We start from the raw sequence: 26,030 nt of genomic DNA on the forward strand, positions 1-26,030 counted from the left end.
AACAGAACATTATAAATGAAATAAATAAATAAAAAGGCTGACAAGAAACATATTTTATGTTTGGTAATCATGCATGAATTAAAAGAAAAACTATTCTGATTATATACTACGTTATAGAATAATCAGAAGTCCAGACTCGACATACTAACACACGTTTCTCACTCTCTCTTGTTCATTATTTCGTCTCTGCAATCTTTTAACTCAACAAATTAAACAATGTATTACTCTTTACCTTTCTGTTGTCTCTCCAGACTGAGTGGCTGTAACCTCTCAGAGAGAAGCTGTGAAGCTCTGTCCTCAGTTCTCAGCTCCTCCTCTAGTCTGAGAGAGCTGGACTTGAGTAACAACGACCTGCAGGATTCAGGAGTGAAGCATCTGTCTGCTGCACTGAAGAGTCCACACTGTAAACTGGAAACTCTCAGGTCAGGCTTCATGAACCAGTTTAACTGATGACCATTAAACATCTGATTTACATTAACAAATTAACCTTTCAATCTTTGTCTACAACAATGATTTATCAAAACCTCTTTAATTAAACTTCTCTCAGGTCAGATTAAGTTGCAGTTTGTCTCCATTACATTTAACAGTCTCTCATCAGGGTTTAGGAATTTCTCCTGAAAATATTTTCAAATTCAAAGAACAGAAAATAGAATTTTCCATTGTATTTAGTTCTAGTTCGGATTCACACATTGTATAACAGAACATGTTAAACTAAATACATTTCAAAAAAGGCGGACAAGAAACTAATTTTATGTTTGGTAATCATGCATGAATTAAAAGAAAAACTATTCTGATTATACTATACGTTATATAGAATAATCAGAAGTCTAGACTCGACATACTAACACACATGTTTTTCACTCCTTGTTCATTATTTCGTCTCTGCGATCTTTTAACTCAACAAATTAAATAATGTATTACTCTTTACCTTTCTGTTGTCTCTCCAGACTGAGTGGCTGTAACCTCTCAGAGAGAAGCTGTGAAGCTCTGCCCTCAGTTCTCAGTTCCTCCTCTAGTCTGAGAGAGCTGGACCTGAGTAACAACGACCTGCAGGATTCAGGAGTGAAGCATCTGTCTGCTGCACTGAAGAGTCCACACTGTAAACTGGAAACTCTCAGGTCAGATTATCAACCATTTCAACAGATGACCATTTACCATCAAGTTAACATTTTAAACTTTGTCTGTAACAATGATTTATCAAAAGCTCGACAATTGTTTCTAGACTCAAATAATTAATTTTCAAAAACTGTTATTTTCATAACTTTCTCTCCTTTTAATTTTTATTGTTGAATTATTAAATCCCAAAGATTATGTTAAACATTTATCATAAACATGGCTTTAAAGCCGGACTGAAACGTACAAAAACAAATTAAAACTCACCATCACAAGTTCTCAGATGGTTTGTGTGTGTGTGTGTGTGTGTGTGTGTGTGTGTGTGTGTGTGTGTGTGTGTGTGTGTGTGTGTGTGTGTGTGTGTGTGTGTGTGTGTGTGTGTGTGTGTGTGTGTGTGTGTGTGTGTGTGTAGTCTGTCATGTTGTCTGATCACAGAGGAAGGCTGTGCTTCTCTGGCCTTAGCTCTGAGCTCCAACCCCTCCCATCTGAGAGAGCTGGACCTGAGCTACAACCATCCAGGAGCCTCAGGAGTGGAGCTACTGTCAGCTGGACGGGACGGTCTCCTCTGGAGACTGGACACTCTCAGGTATGAAGAGGCTGCTGTCAGTCTGATAGAGGAGGAAGAGCTGGAGACAGTTCCTCATATGACCCTGACACACCAATAAGGTTTTTCTATTTACATGTGCCGGCTCTGCTTGGCACATCAGCCCATCGGTTTGCATATCCATTACAGCTATGTTTTAAACCACTGAATGTGTTTCACAACTGTTTCACAAATGAATGTAATGAATCACCGCACTGAGTTAATGAGGTATAGAAGCACTGCCCTCTTTGCTGTTTATAGTCACATAGTTTTGAATTGTATAACATTACCAAAATGCCACTTAAAACACTTCATCCAACAGACCTCTATAAACGTGGACTAAATAAAATAAGAAGTAAGGAAACACCAGAGGACCAACTCAGAGCAGTTGGATTAAAATAAATGTTAAAATAATAAATAAATAATACTGAGTTTAAAATAAATAAAATAATCAACTAATGGGAGTTTGCAAAATATTGTATATAGCAGAAAGTAAGAAGACTAATAGATAGGTTAATAAATAAATAACACTGAAGAAAACCCTGAAAAAAAGAAAGAAAAAGTAAAAGAAAAAAATAAGTAAATTATTAATATTAAGGAGGGTGTAGGACCAGAAAAGTTTTTAAATTCTTCCTATCCCTTTTGAACATGTACATACTGTACATATATTCGACATTCATGTGACAAAAACAAGAATTGAGGAAACGCCAGGGATGGTTTCAAATAAATGTTGAGATAGGATTAAAGTTATCTGTGTATTAAAAATAAAAAGAATCAATGAATAACAGTTTAGTTGGAAAAGAGCAACAAGCTAATATAATGTCCATGTGTGCAAAGAGTACATGCTGGTCAAACCCCCCCCCCCCCCCTCTCCTTTCAGGGTGGAGCCTGCTGGAGTCAAATGGCTGAGACCAGGTCCGAGGAAGTGTAAGTGTCTTTATAATGTTCATAATCATCAAACTGTCAATTAACAGATGATGGATTAATAACTGCTGTTGTGTTGTGTCTTTTTCTCTCCATCAGATTCCTGTGAACTCACACTGGACACAAACACAGTGAACAGATTCCTCAAACTGTCTGACAACAACAGGAAGGTAACACGGGTGAAAGTGAAGCAGCCATATTCTGATCATCCAGAGAGGTTTGACCTCTATCCTCAGCTGCTGTTTAGTAATGGGCTGACTGGTCGCCGTTACTGGGAGGTCGAGTGGAGAGGATGGATTTATATATCAGTGAGTTACAGAGGAATCAGCAGGAAAGGAAACAGTAAAGACTGTGAGTTTGGATGGAATGATCAGTCCTGGAGTCTGAGCTGCTCTGATCGTGATGATCGTGTTCCTCGTGGTTACTATGTCTGTCACAATGACATAAGAACATCCATCTCCTCCTCCCCTGTCTCTAACAGAGTAGCAGTGTATGTGGACTGTCCTGCTGGCTCTCTGTCCTTCTACACAGTCTCCTCTGACTCACTGATCCACATCCACACCTTCAACACCACATTCACTGAACCTCTTTATGTTGGGTTTGGGGTTTATTCACCTGGTGCCTCAGTGTCTCTGTGTCGTCTGTAGGAGGGAGAGTCTGAACAGGATCACAGTTACAGAAATCTTTCAGGTTTTTGTAACAAATGAATCAGTTCATTGATTGAAACGATTCAACTGTCAGAGTGAAATATTAAGAAACATGATCGTAGAGTTTGAAGAATGTTGAGATATTCTTGTACATACAGTATGAAGCTTTCATGTTTAGTTTGGCAGTAACATTGGTAATTAAAGAAGCTACGAGGAACTATTAGGTTCTGTTGATTCTAGCGGCACACGTTCATTGATTGAAGATATTCTGTAGTTTATTTGTTTGATCAGAAGGTGAAGTTTGAGGGATAGAAGAATCCACTGAGACAAGCTGAGGAGGTTATGGAGCAATCTTTATCTAAAACAAAGACTCAAGCCTCCAGTCAGTCTGGGATTTGGCCATTACCCAGTAACCAATCAGTATCTAGAAACATAGAAAGTGTCTGATTAGTGACGAGTGACTGTTGATAGTTAGCTTGCACCCTGCGTGGTAGCTGCTGCTGCTATCGGTGTGTGTGAATGGTAACGTGGGAATGGGAAAAGGTCTCCCTTGAAAAAGAGTCTCCGGTCTCAATGGGATTTACCTGTAGAAATAAAAAGGTTAAAAATTAAAGGAACAGGTACATGAATGCAAAACCCCAAAAGAAAAGAAGAGAGCCACAAAAAACTAACTTCTCCTGCCTGCACATATCTTTTAAAATAAAATGTGTTGTACTTCATACTGTCTACTTAACCATCCATTGTGTATGCGAGGTTCGTCGGACCGTTTACACTGAAGTACACAGAAGCAATAAAGAATTTAAAAAAAAACATCCTTATCGTTTGAAAAGACGCAATGCATTGTGGGGCGGATGAGTAGGAAAAGTATCCTATCGATCCATATTGATCATCAGATTGTGCATTCTCTTTCCCTTTCCTCTGGAGTTAACTGGACGGTAAGATCGTCAATAACAACTTCAGTCTGGATCAGAGAACTGATCAAACTCTTCAGACTGAACTGTGTGAGTGGGACATCGAGCTTCATTTCCCCGGACTGTGGAATATTTCTCTTTTTCACAGATGGACTGTGAACCTGTGCGCCACTCGACTGTGATGGTGTTTAACAACTAACTGAAGTATCTGTTGTAAATATAACATAATAAATAAAAATACGTAATAAAATAAAAATGTTTTTCTCCATTTGTATTATAAACATAATGGTTTTTTATTGGTGTTAAAGGTGCACTATGCAACTCTGTGTGTGTCAGAGAAGTGAAACATTTTCTAAGGTTTATTCTCATAACTGAATAAACAAACTTTCCTCACAGGAAAATGTGATCCATGGAACACTGTTTGAAGTTAGAAAGCTTCCTGAAAAGTTACTGTTTCACTGTTGTTGTTTACAGCAGCAGGGCCCACAGTTTGGTTTACAAACATATTCTAGTCTTAACGTTTGGTTCCAGGTTCCTCAAATAATTTGATTTATGATGATAGAATTATTCAATACTAAGAATTACATGTAGAGAAAATATGTTAAGTAATAATGGATTGGATTTATATAGCGCTTTTCAAGGCACTTTACAGGGTTCCAGGTTCCATTCATTCATACTGGTGGTGGTAAACTACCATAGTAGCCACAGCTGCCCTGGGGCAGACTGACGGAAGCGTGGCTGCCATTCAGCACCTATGGCCCCTCCGACCACCACCTCAAACATACAGCAGTCATACACATTCACACCAGGCAAGGTGGGTGAAGTGTCTTGCCCAGGGACACAACAACCATGACACAGGTGGCAGAGCGGGGATCGAACCGCCAACCCTTGGATCATTGGCCAACCCGCTTAACCACCTGAGCCACGGTCGCCCGAAGTAAACTATCTGCAGGCTCTGTGAATGTAAACAAACCCCCCTCCTCTGAAACTACACAGTGCACCTTTAAAAATCTCATAACAAATATTTTAAAAAAAGACAAAAACACACGAGAAACTCTGCTTTTCACAATTTATTAACAAAATGATAAAATAAATAAATACAAATTGATCACATTATTATTTATTTATTTATTCAGCACACCAGCTGAACTTTTATTTATTTTTTCTTCTTCATATCGCTACAATGGAAGATTAAAAAAAGATTTTATTCTTGGATTTTTTTTTAAAGTATCATTTAATTTAAATGTTTTATTTTATTTTTAGAACTCAACTCAATATGCTCCTCGTGTTCAGGCCAAGAGCAGACTTTCTGATAGAAGTCTAAAATAATAAACATGTGATACTGTAATGTTTCCATTGTGTTTCTTATTGAACTGTTATGATCATTAAGCTTTGCCTCCTTCAGCCAAGAGACTCTCACAGTTTAAATGTAAAACTGGTTTGAAGCTCTTTCACTTCTTTCTCTCTTTTTTAGTTTTGCAAATTAAATTCCTAAACTGTCCATTGAAACCATACTGTTAAAAGAAGCCTTTGATTCTGAATATCCTGAAGGGAGAAAATAGGCTTTTTTTCCAAAGGAGGGTTTGAGACTGTCAGGTGGCTCCGGGCCAGAAACATCTCAAATTCACCCTGCGTGTCAGGGCAGAACACCGCCCTGTTTACCTGCCTCAGGTACGGTTAAAACTTGTGACGCAGATTATTCTAAATACTCTCACTCCTGACTGAACGTTGTGTCGCACTTTATTTTCTCCTCTTAAGCTCCAACTGAAGGTAAGAGATCAACTGTGTTCTAATTTTTATAATAATTGGGATCATATTTGATTATTTTAGGTGTAAATCTAATTCTAGTAGAAATAGAACAGATCTGTAGTGTTTCCAAACTGATAACTCAAAGTTTCACAGTGAACTATAAACGGAGGAAATGACACAGCCATAGTCTATTCCATGGCGGTCTAACTTGACCCCACCACCACGCAAAGTTTAGTGAAGTTTGTTGTCTACTGTTAAGGAGTCATTTAGACCGTGGTAGTTTTTGGGTTTTGTGAAATAATTTTGTTTCTGTGTGCAAAGTAAAATAATGTGATCATCCAAAATAAAAGTTGGATGTGTTGAAAGTTCCATGCTCTGTTTGACAGCAAAAAATAAATTAAAAATCAAAAAATTAAATTTTCATAGGGGGGCTATTCATTGTGTCCTCAACTGTATATAAATAAACATTTGGTTTAGGGTTTATATCACTGCCTCCAAAGATACTTGCCACCATGCATAACAACTTTTCCTGTAATATGAATATTAGTACTTGTGTGTTGATGCAGTAATATAATCTGACAGTGCTGTTAGAACGTTAACTGCAGTAAAGGTTTGTACTTGTTCTACAATAGGCTCTCTAAGAAAAAAGAGCACACACACACACACACGCACACGCACACACACACACGCACACACACACACACACACACACACACACACACACACACACACACACACACACACACACACACACACACACACACACACTGTTTCTTACCTAATGTTGCTTAACAGGCTCAACAAGCTCAACAGGAACAGGTGCAGTTGCGTCTATCCTTGTGGTTTGAATTTCATAACATCTTTTTGAGCTGACACTTTTATCCAGAGAGAGAGAGAGAGAGAGAGAGAGAGAGAGGGGCAGAGAGAGAGAGGGAGAGAGACAGAGACAGAGAGAGGGAGAGAGAGAGAGAAAAAGAGAGGCAGAGGGAGAGAGAGAAAGGGAGAGACAGAGGGAGAGAGGGAGAGAGAGTGTGTTGATAGACGAGATAGATGGACACACCCCCTTATCTGAAAAACTTGGCTGATGCTTCATAGTCTGACTCAAGTCCTTTGGTGGTAAAAAAAACTAAAAAAGCAAAAATGGTTACAGCAATACAGAACAGATTAAAGGGAAACTAACAACATTATGTGACCAGCTTGAGTTTCCTAACACATTATATTAAGAGCAACTTCCCTCTGCAGAGGTAACAGTCAACATTTAGAAGACTAAGAAAAAGTACATTTTACTCCCAAAACAGTGTCTCAAGGCATGCTGGGAAGAACAAAACATTGAATTACGAGTTGTTTCAATGAGTAAATATTGATTGTTGTACATACAGGCCTGCTGTACTTCACTCTTCATTTTCTGTTTCTCTGTAGAAACCAGGTGGCGCCATCTGCTGGAGGTCAGCTGTATGAACACAGAGGACGTTTGAAATGATCTGATAGTGACGTGGCTCACACAGGTAGAATACAAACTACTTTACATACTGCTGGGTAGCTCAGCCTGTTATACCATTTAGTTTAGTTGAGGTTTTGTTTTTGAATGTGAAAAGCAACTAAAGCTGTCAGATAAATGAACACATAAACAGATAAACACAGGAATCGACCAAGGAACACACACACACACACACACACACACACACACACACACACACACACACACACACACACACACACACACACACACACACACAAACACACACACACACAAACACACACAAACACACACAGTAAAATAGCTGATGATGAAGTGTTATTTGTGCTTATTTTAGGGAGAAGGGGATTGTCTTTCTTAATTTTTTGATGGAGACAAATTTAGATTAGAGTAGAATCTTTATTGTCATTGTACAGAACATACAATGAAAATCAGTTGCACTCAAGGACCGGACTCAATAAAAATATCTCTTCTAATAATGAGGGGAACATATCCCCTGCAGCCCCCAACATGTTGTGCTGACGGGCAAAACCTTTCTTGTGTTATTTGTGCCTTTGTATTTGTATATGTATTCTATTTGTAACTTGTCTTTCTCTGCCTGCCTAGGGACAACAGATGTAAACTAGCACTTTGCTAAAATCTGGCATTTTAACAGCTGTAATTGTTACAGCTGTTCAATAACAAACACTGTCCCTAACAAATAAATAAATAAATAAAACCGACGGAATGCGCAACCAACAGATGCCACTGTTCTATTGACAATTTTAGTCAATTCTCTTGTTTTTTAAAACAACGGTAGTAAAAACAACAGGCGTGCGTTGCCTAGGGAGCAACTATTACTAATTACTTTAATACTTTTCTATTACAATCTCTGTGAAGTTTACAGGAGTGGTGATAGAAAAGAGGATTTCAGTGGATGTTGATGTGTTTTCTCTCCAGGTGAAAGTGTGTGTGAAGGTGTGGGCTCTGCTATGGATCAGAGTGAGGACAGAGAGGAGGGAGGGGAACATGGCGGCCAGACCAAAGCTCACAGGTGACATGAGGATCTCTACCTGTCCATAACTCAAATCACTGCACCGCCATTATTCACTCTCAAAGCTCTGTGTGTGTGTGTGTGTGTGTGTGTGTGTGTGTGTGTGTGTGTGTGTGTGTGTGTGTGTGTGTGTGTGTGTGTGTGTGTGTGTGTGTGTGTGTGTGTGTGTTGTAGTATTAACTCTAAGGACCTTGGCTGTGTTCAAAAAGCCCTACTAACGTCCTTCTCATACTAAAAGCCATACTAACGTCCTACTCATACTAAAAGCCCTACTAACGTCCTTCTCATACTAAAAGCCCTACTAACGTCCTACTCATACTAAAAGCCCTACTAACGTCCTACTCATACTAACGTTTTACTCATAATAAAAGCCCTAAGTTAGTAGGGCTTTTACAACACAGCCTATGATAAACTTCCTGCAGTCTATATCGGAGGCGTCAGCTGTTGATGCGTCAAACGATTTTATGCTTTCCTGCTCTCTGTCCATTTACTGACTACTACTAAAAGTTAATACTAGTCTGTCTACAAGAATATTCAAGTTAATTCATCACATTAGACTTAATGAATCTTTTTGGATTCATTTGTCAATGCGTTTTCTTTTACAGGATCAATCAGAGACCAGACTCTCCTGGACCCAGCTGTTTGTCCTTTAAGAGTGACAACTCAAAAGATCATTTTGTTGATTTTAAAGGACAAAAACCACCTGCTGCAGAGAGGTAAACTGTTACTAAGATTTGAATATCTCTAAATTCATGTCTTAACTGTTTGTTTATTTTCAGTTTTTTATTTAAATCTGTCTTCTAAATGAAGGCTGTTAAATCTGTCTTAAATTAACTTGTTTTTCCATTGGGGTCTTTGAGAACCATTCTTAGTCGGCCCCTCACCTGAGACACTTTGCCTTGGGAGACCAGGAGCACTAGGCTCCAGACAACACAGCCCTCAGGTTCATAGGGACACAAACTTCTCCACCACGATAAGGTGATGGTTCCCGGAGAGGTAGACTTAATGAATCAAGCATTTGTCAATGCTGTTTATTTTTATACAGGATCAATCAGAGACCAGACTCACCTGGACCCAGCTGTTTGTCCTTCAAGAGCGACAACTCAAAAGATCATTTCATTGATTTTAAAGGACAACAACCGTCTGCTGCAGAGAGGTAAACTGTTACTAACATTTAAATATCTCTGATTCATGTTTTAACTGTTTATTTTCTGGTTCTCCTCACGTTCCTTTATATTCTCACATGTGAAAGCTGCTCAGTGTAACCGGTCTTCAACCTTTGGCTTCGATTCAACATTGGACCTGGTTTGGTCAAATATATTTTGTTGCACTTTTTAAAAAAATTGTTAAAGGGCGTTTTGGGACTGCAGGAACCATTTGAAAGTTGCTCAACAATTCTCTCGTCCTCTTTAAATCAAACCCATATATAGCAAACATCGCTCTGACAACAGCCTCCTCCATCCCCTTAATGGTGTTGTCCGTTCCCCTCAAAAAACGTTCCTAAAACTGTTTGGTCCCAAAACACATAATGAAACAGAGCTCAGCATTCAAAATACTGCACCATCATTATTCACTCTCAAAGCTCTGTGTGTGTGTTCAACAGACCAGACTCTCCTGGACCTGGACCCAGCTGTTTGTCCTTCAAGAGCGACAACTCAAAAGATCATTTTATTGATTTTAAAAGACAACAACCGTCTGCTGTAGAGAGGTAAACTGTAACTAACATTTAAATATCTCTGATTCTTGTCTTAACCGTTTGTTTATTTTAATTTTTTTTTTTAAATTGTCTTCTCAATAAAGTTTGTTAGTCTTAAATTAAGTATAGAGGTATATGTCTATACTCCAACGTAGTAGCGCTCTGCCGGGGGCTCGTGAGTATCGCCGCACCGGCCTGGCGCCTCACACCTTGGGCAACTCCAGAGAAAAATAGGGTCCAACCCCTGTCCAGAAGTACGGTTCCAGAGCCAAGACTTTGGAGGTAAGCTACCTGTATGGCAGCCCACCTGACCCCAAAGGGTTAAGCCCCACCAGATCTAATTAGTAGCGCTCCACCTCCCGCACCAGTTCCGGCTCCTTCCCCCACAGCGAGGTGACGTGTCCCCAAAGCCTCTGCCGCCCGGGTCTGGTCCTCCCCCGCCCTTCACTGCCCCCACGTAGCTTCTTCGGGCAGTGCCTGGCCGGGCCCCCGTGGCAGACCCGGCCACCAGACGCTAGCAGGAGGGCCCCCTTTCTGGGCCTGGTTCCATACAGGAGGCTCGGGCTTCCTCCAGGCAGGGTCTCTCCTCCTCTAACTTGTTTTTTTTAGTCGGGCCCCTCACCTGAGACACTTTGCCTTGGGAGACCAGGAGCACTAGGCTCCAGACAACACAGCCCTCAGGTTCAATAACCTTACCGTATGTATTCATAATAATGGATTGGATTTATATAGTGCTTTATTCCCTAAGGACTCAAAGCACTTTACAGGGTTCCAGCTTCCATTCATTCACACACAGTCATACCGGTGGTGGTAAACTACGATAGTAGACGGAAGCATGGCTGACATTCTGCGCCAATGGCCCCTCAGACCACCACCTCCAACATACAGCTGTCATACACATTCAAACGAGGCAAGGTGGGTGAAGTGTCTTGCCCAAGGACACAACGACCATGACACAAGTGGCCGGGCGGGGATCGAACTGCCAACCCTTGGATCATTGGTCAACCAACTGAGCCACAGTCGCCCCGTGATTCAGGTCTCTTTGCTGCTTTTCCCCAGGAGTCCGCCTTTGCCCAAGGTCGTTCTTGGGTCTGTCCTCAACCCCAGACATGATGTGAACTAATTCTTCATGGTTTCTCCACAGAGTCGACCAGGAGATCTTAGAGGTTCCCAGTGGTCGATTTGCCCAGCAGCATCAAACACACCTGGACTCCACATTCAGGGTCTGTACATAAACAACTACTACTTTCCATCTGTTCTGTTCACAACAACCTCCATGTTTGACTGTTTAGACCAGTGGACTGTCAGTCTGTCCAACATGGATCTGATGTTTGATTCATGATTTTAGTTTGATCGTGTCGTTCATATAATATTCTGTTCCAGCTGCTGGAGGAAAACATCGTCACGTTTGTGAAGAACGAGCTGAAGAAGATGCAGAACCTTCTGAGTCCAGATTACCCAGAATGCTTAGAGGGTCAGAGTGAGGATGAGGAGCAGAGCAGCAGCAGAGAGGCATTTCTGAAGATCACACTGGACTTCCTGAGGAGAATGAAGCAGAAGGAGCTGGCTGACCTTCTGTGGAGCAGTAAGAGGATTTCTCTAAAAGTTTAACATGATGGTGAAATGGGACATTTACTGAAGTCGCCAGAGATGGAGGGACAAATATTTGTGTGCATTCATATTTTCATCATGAATCATTGATATTATTTATACTGTTGACTCTTGACTCGTTCTTATCTCGTGTGTATTCATTCAGGAACCATGGCTCCATTGTGTCAGCGAGAACTCAAGTCCAACCTGCAGAAGAAGTTCCAGTGTGTGTTTGAGGGGATCGCTAAAGCAGGAAACCAAACCCTTCTGAATGAGATCTACACAGAGCTCTACATCACAGAGGGAGGGACTGGAGAGGTCAATGATGAACATGAGGTCAGACAGATTGAAACAGCATCCAGGAACCCACACAGACCAGAAACAACCATCAGACAAGAAGACATCTTTAAAGCCTCACCTGGAAGAGATGAACCAAGCAGAACAGTGATGACAAAGGGAGTGGCTGGCATTGGGAAAACAGTCTTAACACAGAAGTTCACTCTGGACTGGGCTGAAGACAAAACCAACCAGGACATACAGTTCACATTTCCATTCACGTTCAGAGAGCTGAATTTGTTGAAAGAGAAAAAGTTCAGCTTGGTGGAACTTGTTCATCACTTCTTCACTGAAACCAAAGCAGCAGGAATCTGCAGCTTTGAAGAGTTCCAGGTTGTGTTTATCTTTGACGGTCTGGATGAGTGTCGACTTCCTCTGGACTTCCACAACAATGAGATCCTGACTGATGTGACAGAGTCCACCTCAGTGGATGTGCTGCTGACAAACCTCATCAGGGGGAAACTGCTTCCCTCTGCTCGCCTCTGGATAACCACACGACCTGCAGCAGCCAATCAGATCCCTCCTGACAGTGTTGGTATGGTGACTGAGGTCAGAGGGTTCACTGACCCACAGAAGGTGAATACATCTACATCAGCCATTTGCACTGCACGTTGCACTTTAATCTGAATGGTGTCTATATCTGATTTATTGCTGATTTTACATAGTTAATTGCATTTTTTTCACCGCATCTTTAAAAATTCTATTTTGGATTTTACACCTCTTTTATAGACAATGTTATCAGTGAATCGTGTTTGGGAATCAATGAAAAGATTTGCATTTGCTCACACCGTCTGATTAGCTGCACTTGTATTCTTAGATCGTACGTGGTGGATCAAAATCAAAATAATTAGGTAATATTTAATTAAGTTTTAAATAAGTTGAATATTATGTTTTTCATGTTGATTGAGCAGTTAGGGAGTTTTTTTTAAAGTAAAACGAGCCGTTTAAAAGTGTTGTCGTTGGTCTCAATGACCGATGCAGTAGGAAGCTGCTGCAGAGGCTAAAAGGGTGACAACGTAGCAGCGCAGGGTAGATGTGAATGAATATAAAAATGAACACATAATGCTCTAGTTGTATATTGAATGTTATTTCTATTTCTATATATTTTTTGTGCAGATTATTCATTAGCAATTAAAATTAGCTATTTTCCTGAGTTGCTCTGATGTCTCACTGTTCTCGCAATGACAAATAAAATACTTTGAACTTTTTGTAGGAGGAATACTTCAGGAAGAGATTCAGAGATAAGGAGCAGGCTAACAGAATCATCTCCAACATAAAGACATCAAGAAGCCTCCACATCATGTGCCACATCCCAATCTTCTGCTGGATCACTGCAACAGTTCTGGAGAATGTGTTTAAGACGGGAGAGGGAGGAGAGCTGCCCAAGACCCTGACTGAGATGTACATCCACTTCCTGGTGGTTCAGGCCAAACTGAAGAACATCAAGTATGATGGAGGAGCTCAGACAGATCCACACTGGAGTCCAGAGAGCAGGAAGATGATCGAGTCTCTGGGAAAACTGGCTTTTGAGCAGCTGCTGAAAGGAAACCTGATCTTCTATGAATCAGACCTGACAGAGTGTGGCATCGATATCAGAGCAGCCTCAGTGGTCTCAGGAGTGTTCACAGAGATCTTTAAAGAGGAGAGAGGACTGTACCAGGACAAGGTGTTCTGCTTCGTCCATCTGAGCGTGCAGGAGTTTCTGGCTGCTCTTCATGTCCATCTGACATTCATCAACTCTGGAGTCAATCTGATGTCTGATGAACAAACAACCTCCCATGCATCTGCAGAGACACACTTCTACCAGAGTGCTGTGGACAAGGCTTTACAGAGTCCAAATGGACACCTGGACTTGTTCCTCCGCTTCCTCCTGGGTCTTTCACTGCCGACCAATCAGAAGCTCCTCAGAGGTCTGCTGACACAGACAGGAAGTAGGTCAAAGACCAATCAGAAGCTCCTAAGAGGTCTGCTGACACAGACAGGAAGTAGCTCAGACACCAACAAGAAAACAGTCAAGTTCATCAAGAAGAAGATCGAGGAGACTCCCTCTGCAGAGAAAAGCATCAATCTGTTCCACTGTCTGAATGAACTGAATGATCGTTCTCTCGTGGAGGAGATCCAACAGGCCCTGAGATCAGGACGTCTCTCCACAGATAAACTGTCTCCTGCTCAGTGGTCCGCTCTGGGCTTCATCTTACTGTCATCAGGAAAAGATCTGGACGTGTTTGACCTGAAGAAATACTCTGCTTCAGAGGAGGTTCTTCTGAGGCTGCTGCCAGTGGTCAAAGCCTCCAACAAAGCGCTGTACGTAGGATTTATTCACCAATAAATACTGCGATATTTTAACTGAAACAGACTGAGTGGCTGTAACCTCTCAGAGAGAAGCTGTGAAGCTCTGTCCTCAGTTCTCAGCTTCTCCTCTAGTCACACTGTAAACAGGAAAGTCTCAGGTCAGATTATCAACCATTTCAATTGATGACCATTTAACATCTGATTTACATTAACAAGTTAACCTTTTAAACTTTGTCTGCAACAATGATTTATCAAAAGCTCTTTAATTAAACTTCTCTCAGGTCAGATTAAGTTGCAGTTTGTCTCCATTACATTTAACAGCCTCTCATCAGGGTTTAGGAATTTCTCCTGAAAACATATAAAAATTCAAAGAACAGAAAATAGAATTTTCCAGTGTATTTAGTTCTTGTTAGGATTCACACATTGTATAACAGAAAATTATAAACTAAATAAAATAAAAAAAGGCTGACAAGAAACTAATTTTATGTTTGGTAATACATGAATTTATAAACGATTCTGATTATAAATACGGCACATAGAATCATCAGAAGTCCAGACTCGACATACTAACAAATATGTTTCTCACTCCTTGTTCATTATTTCGTCTCTGCAATATTTTAACTAAAAAAATAAACAATGTATAACTATTTACCTTTCTGTTGTCTCTCCAGACTGAGTGGCTGTAACCTCACAGAGGGAAGCTGTGAAGCTCTGGCCTCAGTTCTCAGCTCCTCCTCTAGTCTGAGAGAGCTGGACCTGAGTAACAACAAGCTGCAGGATTCGGGAGTGAAGCATCTGTCTGCTGCACTGAAGAGTCCACACTGTAAACTGGAAACTCTCAGGTCAGATTATGAACCAGTTCAACTGATAACCATTTAACATCTGATTTACATTAACAAGTTAACCTTTTAAACTTTCTCTACATCAATGATTTATCAAAAGCTCTTTAATTAAACTGCTCTCAGGTCAGATTAAGTTGCAGTTTGTCTCCATTACATTTAACAGCCTTCAGGGTTTAAGAATTTCTCCTGAAAATATTTTCAAAACCAAAGAACAGAAAATAGAATTTTCAAGTGTATTTAGTTCTTGTTTGGATTCACACATTGTAAAACAGAACATGTTAAACTAAATAAATTTAAAAAAGGCTGACAAGAAACTACTGTTATGTTTGGTAATCATGCATGAATTAAAAGAAAAACAATTCTGATTATATACTATACGATATATAGAATAATCAGAAACTGAATATATTCATAATCATAAGAAGTCTAGACTCGACATACTAACAAACATGTTTTTCACTCCTTGTTCATTATTTTGTCTCTGTGATCTTTTAACTAAAAAATAAACAAAGTATAACTATTTACCTTTCTGTTGTCTCTCTAGGCTGAGTAGCTGTAACCTCTCAGAGAGAAGCTGTGAAGCTCTGTCCTCAGTTCTCAGCTCTTCCTCTAGTCTGAGAGAGCTGGACCTGAGTAACAACGACCTGCAGGATTCAGGAGTGAAGCATCTGTCTGCTGCACTGAAGAGTCCACACTGTAAACTGGAAACTCTCAGGTCAGATTATCAACCAGTTCAACTGATGACCATTTAACATCTGATTTACATTAACAAGTTAACCTTTTAAACTTTGTCTACAACAATGGTTTATCAAAAGCTCTTTAATTAAACTGCTCTCAGGTCAGAATAAGTTGCAGTTTGTCTCCATTACATTTAACAGCCTCTCATCAGGGTTTAGGAATTTCTCCTGAAAATATTTCAAAATTCAGATAACAGAAAATAGAATTTTCCAGTGTATTTAGTTTTATTTAGGATTCATACATTATATAACAGAAAATTATAAACAAAATAAATGAAAAAAAGGCGGACAAGAAACTAATTTCATGTTTGGTAATCATGCATGAATTAAAAGAAAAACTATTCTGATTATATACTATACGATATATAGAATAATCAGAAACTAAATATATTCATAATCATAAGAAGTCCAGACTCATGTTAAACTAAATAAATTTAAAAAAGGCTGACAAGAAACAAATTTTATGTTTGGTAATTAAAGGTGCAATACTTTTGCGTTCAATTGGTTCCCAGGCCATGCGCTGCTAGACGCGCCCAAATTAACCACACCTTTTCTTTGGGTTTGAGGTTGTTTATTCCTCTGACTCAACAGACAATAAGGCATTCTTTTCTTACCGGATTGGAGGAGAAATAGGCCGGTGCGTTACCTGGCGATCGTTATTTTGTGCATGTTTGTGGTCGATTTGCTGCGTGGCTGATTTGTTGCGGTCTGAAAACAGTGTAACTGCATACCTGGGAACCCAGTTCCCCGACTGGGCACAGCTGAAATAGATTAGAAGCCTCGCCCTGCCAATTGTGGGGCGGCGTTTGCTTTACGCACCGTCCTATCCCTCCAACCAAATGTTATTAATCATAAATCATTTAAATAATCAACAAACAACTCAATATTCATAAACAAATGCAAAATATACAATAAATCTTGGGTAACACTTTATAATAACTATCCGTTGTAACTCGTTAATAGATCATTAGTAAACTCTAATTAATGATTATTAATGATTTGTTAAGTGTTTGTTAGCAGTTTGTTAAGGATTTATAACAATGGTAGATAGTTAATAGCTTAATAATTGAATCAGTTCATCTGGGACGAGGCTGAAATAGGCTATAGACTATACACAGTGCATGGGCAACTGAGGGCAGCCCCATTTTCAAATATTTTTAAATAAACTCAATACACACTGTGCATGCCATGGAGTTGAACGTGACGTGATCAGTTAATCTCGGATTACCTCCCAGATAAACTGATTCAATTATTAAGCTATTAACCATCTACAATTGTTATAAATCCTTAACAAACTGCTAACAAACACTTAACACATCATTAATAATCATTAATTAAGAGTTTACTAATGATCTATTAACGAGTTACAACGGATAGTTATTATAAAGTGTTACCAAATCTTGAAATCAATAATTTGGCTTCAACAGTAATCATGCATGAATTAAAAGAAAAACTATTCTGATTATATACTATACGGTATATAGAATAATCAGAAACTGAATATATTCATAATCATAAGAAGTCTAGACTCGACATACTAACAAATGTGTTTCTCACTACTTGTTCATTATTTAGTCTCTGTGATCTTTTAACTAAACAAATAAACAATGTATAACTATTTACCTTTCTGTTGTCTCTCCAGACTGAGTAGCTGTAACCTCTCAGAGAGAAGCTGTGAAGCTCTGTCCTCAGTTCTCAGCTCCTCCTCTAGTCTGAGAGAGCTGGACCTGAGTAACAACGACCTGCAGGATTCAGGAGTGAAGCATCTGTCTGCTGCACTGCAGAGTCCACACTGTAAACTGGAAACTCTCAGGTCAGGCTTCATGCACCAGTTCAACTGATGACCATTTAACATCCGATTTACATTAACAAGTTAACCTTTTAAACTTTCTCTACATCAATGATTTATCAAAAGCTCTTTAATTAAACTTCTCTCAGGTCAGATTAAGTTGCAGTTTGTCTCCATTACATTTAACAGCCTCTCATCAGGGTTTAAGAATTTCTCCTGAAAATATTTTCAAATTCATAGAACATAAAGTAGAATTTTCCAGTGCATTTAGTTCTAGTTAGGATTCATTCACACGCTGTACAGCATTAAAATATAAACTATGGCTGACAAGAAACTACATTTATGTTTGGTAATCATGCATGAATTAAAAGAAAAAAACGATTCTGATTATATATAGGGTACATAGAATCAACAGAAGTCCAGACTGGACATAGCCTACTAACAAACATGTTTCTCACTCCTTGTTCATTATTTCTCTGCGATCTTTTAACTGAAAACAAAAACAATGTATTACTATTTACTAGTCAAACGATTAAAATATTTAATCGCGATTAATCACATTTATGTCATAGCTAACTCGCGATTAATCACATTTTTATCTATTCCAGCCTAAATGTCCCTTGATTTATTTTTGTCCCATTATTTTTTCTCATTTTAATGCTCTTATCACACCCATTCTCTACACCCTTGTAATTTAGTGTATTTCTTCTAAAATATCATAATTTGCAATTCGCAAATAGCCCACAATGTAGATCCCCCTCCCCCCACCCCTAGATCAGCATACACAAACATAATTGGAACTTGTTTTTTAATTTAAAAACCAAACCATAAAATAACATAGGCTATATAAAACAAATTAGTGTTTAGGCTAAATTAAACTGGTTGTTGTAGGCCTAAATGTTTTGCGAGTCTTTCATCCACGGCATATTTCAGACTGTGTGGAGTGGACACACTATACGCCTGTGTGCGCGCCGCTTGGTTGGTTGCTATGGCGCTGCAGCCGAGGCTTCAGTCGCCCTTTGTAGCGAAAATTAAAGTGAAAATTAATGTTTGAAACTCTCAGGTCAGATTATCAACCATTTCAAATGATGACCATTTATCAAGTTAACCTTTTAAACTTTGTCTGTAACAATGATTTATCAAAAGCTCTTTAAATAAACTTCGGCAGTTGTTTCTAGACTCAAATAATTAATTTTCAAAAACTGTTATTTTCATAACTTTCTCTCCCTTTCATTTTTATTGTTGAATTATTAAATCTCAAAGATTATGTTAAATATTTATTATAAACATGGCTTTAAAGCCGGATTTAAAACGTACAAAAACAAATGAAAACTCACCATCACAAGTTCTCAGATGGTGTGTGTGTGTGTGTGTGTGTGGTGTGTGTGTGTGTGTGTGTGTGTGTGTGTGTGTGTGTGTGTGTGTGTGTGTGTGTGTGTGTGTGTGTGTGTGTGTGTGTGTGTGTGTGTGTGTGTGTGTGTGTGTGTGTGTGTGTGTGTGTGTGTGTGTGTGTGTGTGTGTGTGTGTGTGTGTGTGTGTGTGTGTGTAGTCTGTCAGGTTGTCTGATCACAGAGAAAGGCTGTGTTTCTCTGGCCTCAGATCTGAGCTCCAACCCCTCCCATCTGAGAGAGCTGGACCTGAGCTACAACCATCCAGGAGCCTCAGGAGTGGAGCTACTGTCTGCTGGACGGGACGGTCCCCTCTGGAGACTGGACACTCTCAGGTATGAAGAGGCTGCTGTCAGTCTGATAGAGGAGGGAGAGCTGGAGACAGTTTCTCATATCACCCTGACACACCAATTGTTTTTTCCTATATAGCTATATATATTTTTTAAACGTTTTATTTATACAGGTAAATAAAATCCCATTGAGATCAGAGACTCTTTTGTCAAGGGAGAATTGTTACCATTCACAAACACATTCATTATCCGATAGCAGGCAAACTATCGGGAGCAATTTAGGTTTAGTGTCTTGCTCAGGGGCACTTCTACATGTGGCGGGGAGACAGGGGATCGAAACCACAGACCCTGTAGTTGAGGGTTGACTACACTTCGCCACATCAGCCCAGCATGGCAGTGGTTTGCATTTCCATTACAGCAGGCAGGGGTGCAACTACCATTTTAAGTTACATATTAGAGCAGGTGATCGGCTCAACCATGTCATGTCTGCCTGCACTGATTTTCCCAAAAGTAAAGGACACAGTGAAGAACAGGTTGGTCAGCAGAAATAAAACTATATATTGGGCATTTAGGTTTTTGTGGCCTCACTAGTGTCAGGCATGCAAATTCATAAGCCATTAAAAAAGATGTCATGTCCGAAAACAAACCCCTGTAGGGAGGTCTGGGGGCACCCCCCATTTTTTGGGGGGGGATTTGAACATGTAAAATAAGCAATTTGGTGAACTCTGGTGAAGAGAATTAAAGACAAAGAAAACTTTTATTTCAGTTCAAATGAATAGTAAAATGAGACAAACAAGTTAGTCAGCCAACCTTCTTGACTTTACCCATACAACGTGTGAAGGTATTTACTAAGAAAAACGTTAAAAAACAGCTCAGAAAAACGGTTAAATGGGAAAAACCAGCTTGTTGATAAAACTTTTTTTCAAGTGAATGAGAGAGAAAAAGCATTAAATAAGATAGAAAATAACTTAGAGACTCAAATCTATCGCACCAAATTCCCTTACAATAAACTATTAAGATTGTGGCAAACAGGATTTTCATCATCATTGCTACACAACCATCAATCAAGCACATATATCTCTCTGTCTCTAGCTCTCTCTCCCTCTCTCTCTCTCTCTCTCTCTCTCTCTCTCTCTCTCACACACACACACACACACACACACACACACACACACACACACACACACACACACACAACTCAGTCGTGCGCTGGAACGGTGCAACATATGATAATAGTGGGAAACAGGTGAGTGTGTTGTTTGGGCGCTGACCTGCTATAATCACTACACTACCATTCAAAAACTGTGACACCAGCAATAGTCAAAAACTTGAGGTGACACGTTCCGTGACAATCCGCGGGTCGCGGCCGATAATCAGTGTGCATTAATCAATACAATCGGCCATATAAAACAAAGGTGGGCAAACTCTGTGTACTGTGTTTTTATTCATTCAACCACTTTGAAAAGCTTTTTATCCTCCACGCAATCTTTCTCCTTCTCAATCTTCCCGTTTTCTGTTTTGTGCCCCCGAGAGCTTTCTTTTCTGCCTCTCCATCTGTAGGTCCCTGTCATCAGATGACAACATGATTCAAATGAAAGCTCTTGCGCTCCAGCGCGTGCTCGAGGGGGCGCCCACTGGAGCGCCTATAGTGTGGGGAGGAGGAGGCGAAGGAGGGGGGGGCGCCTTATCAGTGACGTGCCTCTGTTACTGATCATATCATTTACACAAACGCTGTTAAATACAGAATAATTTTCCCCCGATCGCCTATGCGCCGCATATAGTGCAAACCGACTTTTTGCGCCACTGACAGCAGGGCAACCTGTCTGTTAGTGTGTATTCGGCTGAAGATGCTCATGTTGTTCAAATAAATGAATGAATTGATCCCACTGAGTTAATGAGATATAGAAGCAGTGCCCTCCTTGCTGTTGAGTCATTGTATAGTTTTCTATTGTGTAACATCACCGCGACCAAAACGCTTGTTTGATGATCAAAACTGAAGCAAACCCTAAAAAAAAGAAAATGTGGGAGCTCCGGTGGTGTAGTGGATAGAGCGTGTACCATATTGGCTCCGGCCTTCGTTGCAGTGGCCGCGGGTTCAAATCCGACCCGTGGACCTTTACTGCAGGTCATCCCCCTCTCTCTCTCTCTCTCTCTCTCTCTCTCTCTCTCTCTCTCTCTGTCTCCCCATTTCAACTCTGTACTGTCTAATAAAGCTTGAAAATGCAAAAAAATTATCTTAAAAAATGTTTTCAAGAAAAAGAAAAAAGAAATAAATTAGTTATTATGTTATAAATATAATATATACAATCTCCTATAATTTGAAATATGTTTTCTTGATCTCAATCAATAAATCAAACTTAAAATGGGACCCCCTCCCCCCCACCACCACACACATACCCCCCCAGCCAAAAACAAGAATCGAAGAAATGCCAGGGGATGGTTTCAAATAAATGTTAAAATATTAAATAATTAAAGTAATCATGAGTATGAGATATACATTTTTTTATCAATGAATAAAAGTTCCTGTTATGGTTTACGATGCTGGACCCAAGAGCAGACAGAGACGAAGTAGGATTTATATAAAAAAAGGTTTATTTATATATGGTGTGGGGAAGCAGGTAGTGGGTGAGGGAGCCAGGGGGAGACCAAAGCCGGGAAGCTGGAGAGAGTGATCCGGATACTGCAGGCAGAGGAAAAACAAAAGTTAGGTTGTGGTCAACAGCTACAGGCACAAGAAACAAGAGACGAGTAAGCGAGAGCGAGGGAACAGTAAACTGGAGCCAGGTACGTTATAGTTACCACGGTAGCGCATAGGACGATCTGGCGCCAACAGCAAGGAATCCACGGGTTATGAAGGGGAGTTGATTGGAGGTGAAGACCAGGTGAGCGTGATTGCAGATGAGGACCAGGTGCGAAGTGAGACAGACAGGGGGAGTGGCAGATACAGACGAGGAAAAACACAGCGGGCTGCTGTGACCACAACAGTTCCAGTGAAAAGAGCCACAAGCTAATATAATGTCCATGTGTCCATGCTGAAAGAGTACATGCTGGTCTGACCCCCCCTCCCCCCCCTCCTTTCAGGGTGGAGCCTGCTGGAGTCCAATGGCTGACATCAGGTCTGAGGAAGTGTAAGTGTGTTTATAATGTTCATGAATCATCAAACTGTCAATCAATGAACAGATGATGGATTAATAACTGCTGCTGTGTTGTCATACCTGCAAACTCGTCGCTTTTCGGCGAAAATCGCCGTTTAGAATCAAAATATATGACCCACGTGAATCGTATAGATCCGAAGAGTTTTTGTTTTTGGGAGGGGGGGAGGGGGGGTAGCGGCAGCTGCCAGAGAAGTCAGCCAGCGCTTCCCAGACTGGACTGTGTGGGCGAGTTACCGTAGTGTGAGACAAGGGAATATAGTTATCTTGGCAATAAAACATCTTTGGTAGACGTCATGAGTATTGTCCAATCAGCGTTAAGATCGGGCACCGTAAAGCATCACTGCTGCCGCTGTGTGTTCAGACTTTAGAATTGGCTAAAAGTCTCAATCAAAGCCCTTTTGATAATACAAAATTAGAGGCTTTGATTAAACACTGTCAATGCTTCAGAGGTTAATGTAACAGCCTACTGAAACAGAAACTATACGGAGGGACGCAGCTCACTGTAGCCTACAGTCCCTTTATTTAGTCGCGCTGTCAGTTTGCCGACATGGCTCGCTGTTAGACTCGAGACATAGAAAAAGATCGCGGAAGCCGTTCCCGTAGACAAAGTTAACGGGCAGGATATCCCCGACTGATTTCATCCATCAAACCACAGAGTTTTTTCTGAGCGGCGTCTCACTCGCTCACTGGGTCTCCCGGGTCCCGGTGATTTTCACCGTCACAGCGATCGACTCGCTGCTTTGCTGGGGCGGAGACTTTGTGTGAAGGTGATTTAACATCACGGTCGTAGACGAATGTTGTAACTTTATGCTGCATAGTTTGCACTGCACTGTTGACCCACACAGGACTCTTGAAGCTGACAGTTTAATGAGCGCAGCGTCTGCAGTGCGCTCACAATCAGAGCCGACCGACAGGCCCCCCCAATTTATTTTTATTTTTATTTTTTAGTTTGTGTGTTTGATATTAACATCATATTATTATATCATACAAACAAATTAATACAATGTTTTGATCTAGATAGCCTAGTTAATAGCCCAATAATTTAATCAGTTCATCTGGGAGGTAATCCAAGTTTAACTGATCACGTCACGTTCACGTCCAGTGTGTATTGAGTTTATTTAAAAACATTTGGAAATGGGGCTCAGATGCCCATGCACTGTATAACCTATTTCAGCCTCGTCTGTGGAAAAAAAGATAGCTGGACAACAGAGTTCTTCTGCTTCATTCCTCTCACTGCATTTAAATGTATTCATTATATTACAGAGAAATATGTCGCATAAAAGAAAAAGAGCACCAAGCCCAACCCAGAGGACCCTGCATAATATTTTATTTTAAATGAACATTTTAATGGAAAATCCAAGAAGCTTCTAATTCATCCGACCCAGTGTCTCCAAATTATTTGTTTACACAAAATTCCTCAGATTTAGCCTCTTAATTTCCCTCTCAAAGTGCACCAGAATCATGCATTTCACTTTAAAAAGTTTTAAAAAAATCTCCCGGGGGGACATACCCCCGGACCCCCCTAGGAGGGTCAGGATCTCAGCTGGCTATTATTTTCACCCAGCTGGACATTGGAGGCAATAGTGGAGAACTCTGGTTGTGTGAATGATATTTAACAATAGCCAATCGTTTGGACAGCGAAAAAACACCCGACCCCCCTAGAAGGGACGGGTGTTTGTCACCTTTTTCACCTCCTATGAGTTTGCAGGTCTGGTTGTGTCTTGTTCTCTCCATCAGATTCCTGTGAACTCACACTGGACACAAACACAGTGAACAGAAAACTCAAACTGTCTGACAACAACAGGAAGGTGACACGTGTGGAGGAGGATCAGCCATATCCTGATCATCCAGAGAGATTTGACCCCTGTCCTCAGCTGCTGTGTAGAGATGGTCTGACTGGTCGCCGTTACTGGGAGGTCGAGTGGAGCGGATGGGTTCTTATATCAGTGAGTTACAGAGGGATCAGCAGGAAAGGAGAGGGTAGAGACTGTTGGTTTGGATGTAATGATCAGTCCTGGAGTCTGAGATGCTCTGATGGTGATGGTCATCATGTTCCTCGTGGTTACTGGGTCCATCACAATAACAGATTAACATCCATCTCCTCCTCCTCTGTCTCTCACAGAGAAACATCCATCTCCTCCTCCTCTGTCTCTCACAGAGTAGCAGTGTATGTGGACTGTCCTGCTGGCTCTGTGTCCTTCTACAGAGTCTCCTCTGACTCACTGATCCACCTCTACACCATCAACACCACATCCACTGAACCTCTGTATGCTGGGTTCTGGCTATGGCCTGGCTCATCAGTGTCTCTGTGTTCACTGTAGGAGGGAGAGTCTCCAACTGAAACACACACACACACACACACACACACACACACACACACACACAAACACACACACACACACACACACACACACAAGTGTATTGCTCAAGGACACAATGGTAGAGATAGTGAACCTCTTTACCTTGGGCTTGGGTCCTCAGTGTCTCTGTGTCGTCTGTAGGAGGGAGAGTCTGAACAGGATGGGCGCCCCCATGATTTGGGGGCGACTGTGGCTCAGGTGGTTAAGCTGGTTGGCCAACGATCCTAGGGTTGGCGGTTCGATCCCCGCCCCGCCACTTGTGTCATGGTAGTTGTGTCCCTGGGCAAGACACTTCACCCACCTTGCCTCGTGTGAATGTTTATGATTACTGTGTGTTTGAGGTGGTGGTCGGAGGGGCCGATGGCGCAGAATGGCAGCCTCGCTTCTGTCAGTCTGCCCCAGGGCAGCTGTGGCTACTATGGTAGTTTACCACCACCGGTATGACTGTGTGTGAATGAATTGAACCTGGAACCCTGTAAAGCGCTTTGAGTCCTTGAAAAGCGCTATATAAATCCAAAAAAAAAAAAAAAAAAGAAAAAGAAAAGGATCACAGTGACAGAAATCTTTCAGGTTTTTGTAACAAATGAATCAGTTCATTGATTGAAACGATTCAACTGTCAGAGCCAAACATTAAGAAACATGATCGTAGAGTTTGAAGAATGTTGAGATATTCTTGTACAAACAGTATGAAGCTTTCATGTTTAGTTTGGCAGTAACATTGGTAATTAAAGAAGCTACGAGGAACTATTAGGTTCTGTTGATTCTAGCGGCACACGTTCATTGATTGAAGATATTCTGTAGTTTATTTGTTTGATCAGAAGGTGAAGTTTGAGGGATAGAAGAATCCACTGAGACAAGCTGAGGAGCTTATGGAGCAATCTTTATCTAAAACAAAGACTCAAGCCTCCAGTCAGTCTGGGATTTGGCCATTACCCAGTAACCAATCAGTATCTAGAAACATAGAAAGTGTCTGATTAGTGACGAGTGAATGTTGATAGTTAGCTTGCACCCTGCGTGGTAGCTGCTGCTATCGGTGTATGAATACTGCAAGGTACTGCAACTTTTAGTCACTTCCTTATTGGATGCTGGTAAAAATCGCTGAGGTTGGGGCTTGGTGG

The 26,030-nt window shown here is 40.7% G+C and overlaps 1 protein-coding gene across 1 annotated transcript in view; it reads left to right on the forward strand.

The window, feature by feature from the left end:
• The window catches only part of LOC307251117 (uncharacterized protein), a 51,729-nt gene that overhangs the window by 25,565 nt on the left and 134 nt on the right, over nucleotides 1–26,030 (forward strand). The window contains exons 11-30 of the mRNA XM_080028438.1: nucleotides 252–422; nucleotides 948–1,118; nucleotides 1,526–1,699; nucleotides 2,577–2,623; nucleotides 2,720–3,263; nucleotides 7,347–7,372; nucleotides 8,344–8,437; nucleotides 9,043–9,153; nucleotides 9,483–9,593; nucleotides 10,041–10,145; nucleotides 11,278–11,356; nucleotides 11,517–11,718; nucleotides 11,890–12,635; nucleotides 13,273–14,363; nucleotides 15,023–15,193; nucleotides 15,738–15,908; nucleotides 17,573–17,743; nucleotides 19,269–19,442; nucleotides 22,479–22,525; nucleotides 24,290–26,030. The exon at nucleotides 24,290–26,030 is cut by the window's right edge and continues 134 nt beyond it. Coding sequence (XP_079884564.1) covers nucleotides 252–422; nucleotides 948–1,118; nucleotides 1,526–1,699; nucleotides 2,577–2,623; nucleotides 2,720–3,263; nucleotides 7,347–7,372; nucleotides 8,344–8,437; nucleotides 9,043–9,153; nucleotides 9,483–9,593; nucleotides 10,041–10,145; nucleotides 11,278–11,356; nucleotides 11,517–11,718; nucleotides 11,890–12,635; nucleotides 13,273–14,363; nucleotides 15,023–15,193; nucleotides 15,738–15,908; nucleotides 17,573–17,743; nucleotides 19,269–19,442; nucleotides 22,479–22,525; nucleotides 24,290–24,873 — 4,990 coding nt within the window. The 3' untranslated portion in view covers nucleotides 24,874–26,030. The remainder of the gene's footprint in view (nucleotides 1–251; nucleotides 423–947; nucleotides 1,119–1,525; nucleotides 1,700–2,576; nucleotides 2,624–2,719; nucleotides 3,264–7,346; nucleotides 7,373–8,343; nucleotides 8,438–9,042; nucleotides 9,154–9,482; nucleotides 9,594–10,040; nucleotides 10,146–11,277; nucleotides 11,357–11,516; nucleotides 11,719–11,889; nucleotides 12,636–13,272; nucleotides 14,364–15,022; nucleotides 15,194–15,737; nucleotides 15,909–17,572; nucleotides 17,744–19,268; nucleotides 19,443–22,478; nucleotides 22,526–24,289) is intronic.

This window comes from Ammodytes marinus, assembly GCF_949987685.1.
Source record: "Ammodytes marinus genome assembly, chromosome: 5".
NCBI lineage: Eukaryota > Metazoa > Chordata > Actinopteri > Uranoscopiformes > Ammodytidae > Ammodytes > Ammodytes marinus.